This window comes from Gastrolobium bilobum, unplaced genomic scaffold, assembly GCF_033153095.1.
Source record: "Gastrolobium bilobum isolate Gb01-03AN ecotype WA unplaced genomic scaffold, APGP_CSIRO_Gbil_v1 utg2933, whole genome shotgun sequence".
NCBI lineage: Eukaryota > Viridiplantae > Streptophyta > Magnoliopsida > Fabales > Fabaceae > Gastrolobium > Gastrolobium bilobum.
The window spans coordinates 464,255-475,548 of NW_026898380.1; the positions used below are offsets into that span (position 1 = coordinate 464,255).

The 11,294-nt window shown below is 32.1% G+C and overlaps 1 protein-coding gene across 1 annotated transcript; it reads left to right on the plus strand.

Annotated features, from left to right (window-relative positions):
* The first annotated feature begins 8,990 nt into the window (after positions 1-8,990).
* Positions 8,991-11,052, plus strand: LOC133315483 (CBL-interacting serine/threonine-protein kinase 5-like). Its single transcript, XM_061517111.1, has one exon. The coding sequence runs from the start codon at positions 9,406-9,408 to the stop codon at positions 10,759-10,761; it is 1,356 nt and encodes a 451-aa protein (XP_061373095.1). The 5' UTR covers positions 8,991-9,405; the 3' UTR covers positions 10,762-11,052.
* The last annotated feature ends 242 nt before the right edge of the window (positions 11,053-11,294 follow it).

Sequence of the window (11,294 nt, forward strand, 5' to 3'; positions counted from 1 at the left end):
ACTGAAGCTGTGAAAATTGGTCTACGGCATTTACATTCAATTCATGTACCTGTGAATTAATGTCAGGGCTAGGTTGACAAATGGTAGCGAGCAAAGAAAATCCTTGGAATTCAAATTCGTTAGGGTCTTATTCTCAGCACATGTTTGGGATTATTTATAATTTTGGTTTGTTGCAAGTGGCCAACGATGGCAATGAAATTGGAAGCCTCAAAAGGCAGCTTGATTTGTCGTGGACATCCACTGGATCAAGTTGAACTTAGTGGGGACCGCTTTCTCAGAACTCCAATTCGGACATTTCTTCTTCACTTTGTAAACAAAAACGAGAATCCAAAAGCGTGGCAAACTAACAAACAAGGAATGAGCACGAGGATTGATTTCTATATGACTGACTAACGCTTATTATTTGCGTGACTTTCTTTTGTCGGTCCAATCAACTCGTTGGTGAAACTTTAAGATTTCTTTTCATTTTTTTAAGAAAAAACTTGTCAAGAAATCTTCATCTGTTTCTCTATTCTTTTATATCATTAATTACAATAACAGCTTACACAAATTTACTACAAGCAAAAAAAAAAAAGGTTCTTTCTTTATAACGTCTTATCTAAAGAAATATTTATCAAATTTTCATGCTCTTTAATAATCTAAAAGGAAAATGGTGCAATCAGAAATTCTTTATATGAAATAGTGTAATTTTACACAATAATATATACCAAATAGTGGTAGCTCAGTTGATAGTAAAAATGCTGAGTAAGTAAAAAGAAATTGATCTTAGTTAGATCCCCACATACCACCTCTGGGAGGGATTTAAATATTTTCTTCTTTGACCCGCTCCATATGCCGGATTAGTCTCATAGCTGACTCAAAAGTAGGGGTGGCAATTTGGGTTGACCCTCCCCGACCCGCAAAAACGGGGCGGAGCGGGTTGACCCGGCAAAAAATATGGGTTAAAAAATGAACTCACCCGTTTTATGGTGGGTTGACGGGTCAACCCACCAACCCGCCAATTAAAAAAATTAATTAAAATTCAAAAATAAATTATATTCTATAAATTTTTCTAATATTATTTTATTTTATTTCACACTTCTTTATATTTTTTTAGTCTCAATCTTAAATGTATATTAATATTTGTCAAACATTCTTTAAGAATTTGTATATAGATAACATTTGTCATAAATAAAATTGTTATTCTTTATTTTTTCTAGGAAGTACTAAGATAAAAAAATTGGATACCACAAAAATTTAAGGACTAATGAAATACTACCTAATGGTAAAAAAAAAAAAAAATTATAATCCGGCGGGTCAACCCGTCCCACGACGGGTTGAACCCGTTTTGACCTACTTCTAGGCGGGGCGGGTTGAGGTGAGTTGGTGGGTTGAAAACCTCAACCCAACCTGCCCCGTTTTGGCGAGTTGGCGGATTGACTCGTCGAGCTCCACCCATATTGCCACCTCTACTCAAAAGAGTCAAATCTTTATGGGGATACACGAGGGAGCCAACTAACTTAAAAGAAGTAATTATGATTGGATTAACTCAAAAATAATAATAATAATCATGATATACAACCTTTTTCCAAAAAAATAATGTGTGACAAGAACGAACTTTACATTAAGTAGGGGAGTGAAAATCCATAAAATTAATCATTTGCTGATTCTTCTTATGGTAAAATTAAACGAGGAGGAGGATTATATTTACAAATTTTTTATTTACAAATTCTTATAAATTATACTATGTACTAGGGTTAGTACATTGTGTGCTGAAATATATTATTCCTAATATATAGTATAGTTTGTAAATAAAAAATTTGTATATATAACTTTTTCCAAATTAAGAAGTGATTAGTATTTCTCATTTTGTATGAGATAATTTTATCTTCTACACAAATATAAAAATATATGAGATCCATATTTTTTTTCTCTTTTCTCTTCACATGTTCTCATATGGCCCCACATACTTTTATGTGTATATGAAATAAAATTATCTCGTACAACATAAAAAACACTAATTCCAATTAAGAAATCTCATTAATAATCACACTTTTATGGGCGTAGAGTCTCACCCTTCCCCAATAATTCTCTTCTCCTTTCACCATAATATTTTGGACCGATAACCTATTCGGCCCAAAATCATCAGATTCGATTTAAGTTGGTTCTTGGGAAAAAATTTTAATACGATTGTGTTTGGAATAATTCAAAATCTTGATTAGTTTGATTTTATTTAGAAACACTTTCTAGGTGTGTAACTCAATACAAAAATTAAATTTTGAATTGATTTCAAATTTCATTTTTATTCAAAACGTATCAAAGATGATTTAAATTGATTTTATTTAGAAAAAAATGCTTATTTACCAACAACAAAAAAATATTAAACGAAAAAATTATTAATAAAAATTAAATTAAGTCAAATCTACTCAGATTCAATTAAATTATAGTGAATTTTTTATTTTAGTAGAAATTTGAGTAAATTTCTACTCAAATTTCTATTTATACAATGTCAAATAAAGAGAGTTCCACGTGCATCTTGTGATCTCATTTTAGTAGTTTAGCTAGTAAGAATTGGGGACATAATGGATCTATTTTGTCACAGGGTAAAGTATATGGGAAATGAATGTGTAATGTTACAGAAATAAAAGTAACATTCCTGTAGACACACTACAGAAAAGAGAGAAAGTCAGATGAGTGGAAGAAGAAAAAAATTTGTGGGCCCCACGTCATTATTGTTTGTGCAGGAATAAACAGTAACTTTCATGTTACATGATATATATATAACCCAAAGTATATTCATCACACAAAGACGAGAGAGGTAGTGGTATAGATTAGAGCTCTCTAAAGTCACCGTACTTGCATCATGTTAACTGTGAGTGTAAAGGAGCTTGTGAAATTGAGCTACGGTTATGGTTGACAGTGGCGGAGCCGGGCTCAAATTTGAGTCCGGGCCAAAAAAATTATGTGTATTTTTTTTTAATTTTAATTAGTTCATATCATAATATATTTAATATATTTTTTTTAATTTTAATTAGTTCATATCATAATATATTTAAATTATATTAAATACAAAATATTGAGCAAACAACACTAAGAAAAGTTGGCCTGACTTAGCCCGTTAGCTTGTTAATTTTTAACTTCCAAGCAGGACCATGAAGCAACTTACAAAATACTCAAATTCTGTTGCTAATAAATCATAATTTCAATGCCCAAACAGAATCATGAATCACAACAAAACTCATACAATTTGTATTTAAGTCACTTGCAAAAGCAAAATGCTCAAACTAAATAACATATATTTCATCAGATCCAACAAACAAATCCATACTATGTAAATTAAAATATCTACATGAATCCAACAAACACATCATGATACTTGTAGTAAGTATAATCTCTTCCAAAAACCTTTTAATATATTCATATATACAATCTAACATGCTGAGATGTTGGTTCCTCCTACATAAGAAATAAAGTCAGATTTCTATTAAAATATTATCAAATATAATTAAGTTATAAATAATTACAATTAATTAAATTTATATCTTTTGTTTTTTCTTCAAGGCATACTTATTATATTTTATTTTATTTAAAATAAATAGTACAATATAGGCGGACCTATAGGTTTATAGGCTAGGTGAAAGTGAGTCTACGGTCTTTTTATTAAACAAGCTTTTTAAAAGTCCAAATCCGACCTATTTTATGAAATATACTAAGTCAGGTCTGACCTGACGAAAACCGAGCCGTAGGCTCCACGTAGGCCGGCCAGGCCCAATTTTACCCTAGTGGAAAGTATGAAATGACACATATCCAAGAGAGTGAACATGTTCCACGTGCTAAGTGATGATAGATCATCCGGCCGGTCTAGAACATAAAGTAAACCAGTTTGATTCCGCAAATATTCTTCATGTCATACTTTATTAGTCCTTTCCACGATTATCAGATGTACTGCTGCAATGGCCCTCAGCCTTGGAAGTGGCCCAATAACGACCAAATACTATTATTCCCTTTCACCCAAGCATCTCAAGTCCACCCCAACTCGTCTGTCCCTTTGGGAGTTTCTAAATCAGCCTTAAACCGAGTTAAAGGCTTCAATTTGGAAACTGCCCCTTCCTTTCCTTCACCCAATTTGACTTGGCAATATTTTGGATCATTGTATTTTTTGGCCTCAATAAGCAACCCAACCTTGCATGTCCATGAATCATTACTCAGTTAAAGCCAATTTGACATTCCCTTCTCTGATCATTTCAACCGAGCCATTGGCTAGACCAGTGGTATGATATAAAAAGACACATGCGTATATTTTTATTTTTAACATTAAAACAATGGGGAATATTAGATTTTCGAAATGAGAGAAACTATCTCATGCAAAATAAGAATAGTATTTCCCTAAAATAATTGTGTTAAGCGTCACTCTAACGCAAAATCTTAGGACCTGTTTGGTGTGACGTATAAGGCATGATAGTATATACATTATGATATTTTCAGTTGTTTGGTGTGACCATCGTATAATATAAGCTTATACAGCAGAATCTCTTAATACATCAAAATGATGTATAACTTAATCCGACCTAAAGGGAGGGATAAGGCCTAATAAGAGATTGATGTATTAACATCATTGACCAATGTAATTCTAAAAAATTAATATATTATTTTAATATTAATCTATTAAAATAAAAATTAATTTTTCAATATATTAATTTTTAAAATACTGAATATTTTTATTTTATAAAAATTAATTTATATTTTGGACACACTAATCAATAAATTTAAAAAAAATTAACGTCATATGATATTTTTTGAAGAATTATATAAATTCTTTATTAAAAGATTTTTTATTAAAAATATTTATTTTTATCCTATATAGTATTATACAATGCATTAGCAAATACTGGATGATACTATCTTATACAATATATTATTTTATACAATACCTTGTCAAACACTGGATAATATTAAAATTTAATCAGGCCTTATACTATCATGCCTTATCATATACTATGTACCAAACATGCCCTTAAGGTATCAGGACATTGTCTTGTGCTGCACAAGTTCATTTTTTGGTCGCCTTGTGCTTTTCTTAATTCCACCTAAAAGTGGATGGCAATGAGGATCGAACTCGTGATCTTGTGACCACTGAAGCTCTAATACCATGATAAGCCACCTCAATCTAAAATCTTAAGACATCATGTTAGGTTAAGATAATTATTTTATATCTCCCTAACAAATTGCCCCGTTTTATGTGCTTCGAATGATTTATTTTGGATGTCTGGCCTGGATTGGGGAAGAGTGACTATTTTGTCACACTTGGCAAAAAAATTTACCAGACTGCAACACTGCAACACCAACAGTAAATTTTGCCAAAATGCCACGCTGCACCCTTAGCCGTCGTTGAAGAAGTCTGAAAATAATTAAGAGTTAAGATAAGATAATGCGAATTAGTTATATTTTCAGACTTCTTCAACGACGGCTAAGGGTGCAGCGTGGTATTTAGACAAAATTTACTGTTGACGTGACAATCTGGTAATTTTTTTTGCCAAATATGACAAAATGGTCACTCTTCCCTGAATTGGATTAGTTGATATAGAAATCGCTTCTTTTATTAACCAAAAAAGAAGAAGAAAAAGAAATCGCTTCTTTTCTTTTTCTTTTATTTTTTGGGAATCTTTTCCAGTAACGACAAAGAAAGCACACATACCAAGAAGTGCAGAGAAGGGAAATAATATCACAACACCATTTAAAGAAGAACATTTCGAGATATTTTTCTTGGTGCTGTCACAGAAATGACACACTTATAGATCTTGGACAAATGAGAATAAGCATTAAAAATTAAAGAAGAATATTAAATTTTTTAAAAAGGCTTGCTTATCTCGCATCTTTAAAATATTTAAAAATGGTAAAAGAGTTTACTTTTTTATGAACTAATAATATTTAAAATATTTTATATTTGCAATATTACTACATTATTGAATAAGTTTGAATTTTCATATAATCATTAACATAATTGAATTTTTTATATAAAATGTCAAAATAATATTAAACATAAATGCATTTTTTATATCAATAATGCCTCAAAATTAAACTCATGTTTAATGGTTGAAGAATAAAAGTCTTTGAAAAATAATTAATCGAGGTAATGAAATTTACGAAATGTTTTACTTGTATTTCAACTTATCATTTAATTTGTTACATTTATTTCAAGATTTTTATAATATTAGAAAACAAATATATGAAATGATTTTGCAAATAAATTGGTATATATACACCATAAACAGTTATAGAAAAATTGAGGTAATTATATAATATTATTGCACGGAAAGAATTTTTTTAGCCCCTTAATTACGTGGCACCATGGTATTTATTTTTATTCTAAAAATAGCTTATATAATAAGCTTTTCTTTTATTAATTTATTATGTACAATTTATTTAGAATAATTTCGACTAATACAATTAAATAAGATTCGATCAATTAATATAAACATGAAACAATTATGTGCATGTTTTTCGCGTTTGATTTTAATATTTTTTAAAAGAAATTTTCGTGCACCAATTGGTGACTATGTGAAAAGTTAACTCTCTTCACATGCATAATAGCATTAGATACATGATATCATAAATAATTATTTAATTATATTTATTATGCATAATAGTTAAAAAAAAATTATTTTTATTTTTATTCTTAATAAAAACTGAAATATCCATGAACACATTTAACTGATATTAGACGTTAACTATTTTCAACACTCAATCATTAGCTGTGCAATTATAGTATAACAATTTTAAAATAATAGCTAATATTAAATCGAATTAAATTGAAGATTCGGTTCTGCTATACAGTAATTTATTTAAATTAAAATTATATAGATCAAAATATAGAATCAATATAAATTATATCAAGTATTTATGTAATCAATTTATCCTCTCGTCTCATTTCATGCAGCATAAACCAATTATGTTAATTATAAACGAAGGAACCTATTATTTTATGTTTTTTTTTCTAGAAGAAAACAATAATTGAAGTAATGACGTACAACATGAAACAATAATTAAAGTATAAACCTTAATTTATATAATATATTAAATGAAATTTTCATTAAAGCTCAATATTGTTTTCTAATTAAAATTAGAAATTGGATCCGTTTACAAATTTACACTAAGTACGACTGGTCGCTCATTGTATGATTAGAGTATGATTTGTTATCGAAAAAGTTTGTAAATATAATCTGTGCCTTAAAATTATGATATGATGAAAAGTTTGATTTGACATCACACTCAGTCAAATAAATTTAATACATATTAAGATTTGCAAAATAGAAAACATTAAGCTTTGGGTAACTATTATATTATGATGAATGAATTAATTAAAGACGAATACAATAAAAGAAATAAAATGCTGAGAAGATAATCAATGATTTAAGAATTGGAATGCAATATATTTTTGGTTAAAGAAATTGGAGGGGAATTGTGCGGAACTTGGTTTAATTATAAAAAGAAAATAGGAATATTGAAAGTTGGTAGGTGAACCGTGAAAGGAAAAAACTGTTGGAGCGTTTTGCTTGTTTTGCAAATCCAATGATTGGCGCACATTTCAAATTTGTTAAGCTTGAGCTCACAATTCACATCCACACCATACCATACCCCTCCGTTCTCAACCGCCATTCAAATCAAAGTACACAAGGACAAGGTGTGATAGATAGGGTTTACATTTTAAGATTCAAACGCCGCGCACTTAGCTGTATTCGACTCAGTTCCACGTCACCCTCATCATTCATCTCCAATCATTAATCTTATCTCTCTCTCACAAAATATCCAAACTTAACCTCCACCACATCCCTTAACCCCCACCATCTCACATTCATCTCTTGATTTAAAAAATAAAAACAAAAAGACTATATAATATAACCATAATAGAACCATAATCTCTATCATAGCCCTATTAGTATTTAAGATGACATATAATAACTTAATTACTAATTAGATTATTTTTTAGGAAAAACTTCAAAAAAAAAAAAAAGCCTACAAGTTTCCTCAAAATCACTTAACCCTCTCCCCGAAATTTTTAATTATTTACCTCCTACTTAAAATTTCTTTATCATTTATTCCCCTAATTTGATTTTTCATCTAAAATTTTGTTAACGAAGTTAAATTTTTTAAAAGATACCAAAATTACCCTTAATAGAAAAAAGAAAAATATAATTTCCTCACAAACGCAGTTTTGGATGAAAAATCAAATTAGGGGAGTAAGTGATAGAGAAATTTTAAGTAGGAGATAAATGATTAAAAATTTAGGAGAGGGGATTAAGTGATTTCGAGAAAACTTATAGGAGAGTTTTTGAAGTTTTCCCTATTTTTACAGGGAAAAACTATTCTTACGTCACATGATATAAGTTTTTTCTCCTACATACTCTTCGATAATCTTTTATTTTTTTTATTTTTTCAGGTGGTGGAGTCCACTAATTTGTCTCTATAACATGGGCTTTTTCACCCTTTTGCCCCTTATTAATTAATTAATAATCATTTTGTTCCTGATTCGAAACTATCTATCAATCTGTCCCTCTTTAATCGACTACCTTGCATTTTTAATCGATTAAATGGCCAAAAACAGACAAAAATGGCTGTTAGAGTCGACTAAATCTCCCTATTTAGTCGACTAAATCTCCATATTTGACAACAAAGGAAAATAAGTCAGTATGATTTTGATCGATTAAGTAGGGAGATTTAGTCGATTAAATCTCCCAACAACCATTTGGTCGATTAAAAATGCAAAGTAGTCGATTAAAAAGGACAGATTGGTAGATAATTTCGAATCAAGGACAAAATAGTTATTAATTAATTAATGAGAGATAAAATGGTCAAATAACTCTATAAGATTAATAAAACCGTTTTTTATAACATGATAAACATTAAATACTAAATAAAATTGGGTTTTTTGGGCCACGTAAGTGACACCGCCTGTTGCGCGTGCTTATTGACCAGATTTTTCTTAATTTTGGGGTGTTTCCACAAAATTTCCGGTGTTTATCTCTCTGAGCTTAAAACCGTGTTCTCCACATGCTTTCTTTCTCCTATTCAGCGTTACATCTTCTTCCTCATCCCTTTAGCCTTTCTCCTTCTAATAACTAATTTTATAACAAAAACCATTACTTTATCCTTTTTTTCACGCACCCAAAATTGGCACACCCCTTTCTTCATAACCACATATAAAAACCTCTCCTCACATCCTTGCTCATCACCCTGTATGCACACGATGAAGATTTTCAACCCCTCTAAATGCTTTCTTCAGAATGTCGTGTGTCCATTCGACACAATCTTCCTCAAAAAAAATGGATCTGGTTCTTTCACCGTGAGTTAGCTTAAAGCTTCTTTCAAAACCCCCAATCCCCCATCCAATTCAATTCAATTCAATTCATTTCTTGCCCCCACTTCCACATGGATCCACAACACAAAACCAACAACAGGAACATCCTGTTCAACAAGTACGAGATTGGCAAGCTCCTAGGACAGGGAAACTTCTCTAAGGTTTACCATGGTCGAAACCTCATCACCAACGAGAGCGTTGCCATCAAGATCATCAAGAAAGAGAGGCTGAAGAAAGAGACCATGATGAAGCAAATCAAGCGCGAGGTTTCTGTTATGGGCCTCGTTCGCCACCCCCACATCGTGGAGCTCAGGGAAGTCATGGCCACCAAGGCCAAAATCTTCATGGTTGTCGAATACGTCAAAGGTGGCGAACTCTTCGCGAAGGTAACGAAGGGGAAGATGAGGGAAGACGAAGCAAGAAAGTACTTCCAACAACTCATCAGCGCCGTCGATTTCTGCCACAGCCGCGGCGTCACGCACCGTGATTTGAAGCCCGAGAATTTGCTCTTGGACGAGAACGAAGACCTTAAAGTCTCCGACTTTGGATTGTCGGCGTTGCCGGATCAGCGCAGATCCGACGGAATGCTCGTGACGCCGTGCGGAACGCCGGCGTATGTTGCGCCGGAGGTGCTGAAGAAGATAGGGTATGATGGGTCGAAGGCTGATATATGGTCGTGTGGTGTTATCCTCTATGCTTTGCTTTCTGGGTATTTGCCTTTTCAAGGTGAGAATGTGATGAGGATTTATAGAAAATCATTCAAAGCTGATTATGCATTCCCCGATTGGATTTCGACTGGTGCTAAGAATTTGATTTCGAAATTGCTCGTTGTTGATCCTGAGAAGAGGTATTCCATCCCTGATATCATGAAGGATCCTTGGTTTCAAATTGGGTTCATGAGACCCATTGCTTTTTCAATGAAGGAAACAGCTGTGGAAGATAACATTGATTTCAACGAGGATGATGATAATCATAACAATAGTCTTAATATTCTTGATGAATTGGTGGGGGAAAACCCAGTTCGTCCCTCTTACAATGCATTCGAGATTATATCTTCCTTGTCTCATGGGTTTGATCTTAGGAATTTGTTTGAGACGAGGAAGAGATCCCCTTCTATGTTCATTTCCAAGTTTTCAGGTTCTGCTGTGTTGGCGAAGCTTGAGACGGTGGCGAAGAAGCTGAATTTTAGGATAACGGGGAAGAAAGATTTCACGGTGAGAATGCAGGGGGCTAAAGAGGGAAGGAAGGGGAAACTGGCTATGACGGTGGAGGTGTTTGAGGTGGCGCCGGAGGTGGCGGTGGTGGAATTCTCAAAGTCCGCCGGAGACACGCTTGAATACATAAAGTTCTGTGAGGACCAAGTCAGACCTTCCCTTAAAGACATCGTCTGGACTTGGCAGGGTGATTCTCATCGCCATCATCAGTAGCTGCTGCACTGCAATGTGATTCTATTAAAAATAATAGAAAATTAACAAGTAGTTTCAATTATTGTTATTGTTATTATTATTATTATTACTATTCATTTAGATTAAGATTACCGTGTTTATAACTATGTCATAGTTGCAGTTTGTGATGGCATAAGGAGAATAATGAGTAACAGAGTAATTTATCATTCTTACTTCCTTGTTCATTTGAGTTTTTGTTGCATCTTGAGTTGGGTCCCTTTTATGTTGTTAACAACTTAACATGGTTGTTGAATCGAAATACTTATTTAACTGTTTTTTAAGGTGAATCATGAATAGATTCAAAGATTTAGAAAATATAATGAAAAGTGTCATTGTTCTCTCGTTGAAGGTCTCTATTTCCTTCCTAAGTTGTTCTTTCAAAGAAATTTTTTCATGCGCTGCTAGTCTCTGGCTGAATTCGTTTGGAAACTTTTCTATGAGACTCTCTTTTCTTGTGCATGTCTCTATTTTTCAGATTTATATTTATTTTTTGGGGAAGGATATATACCATAAAA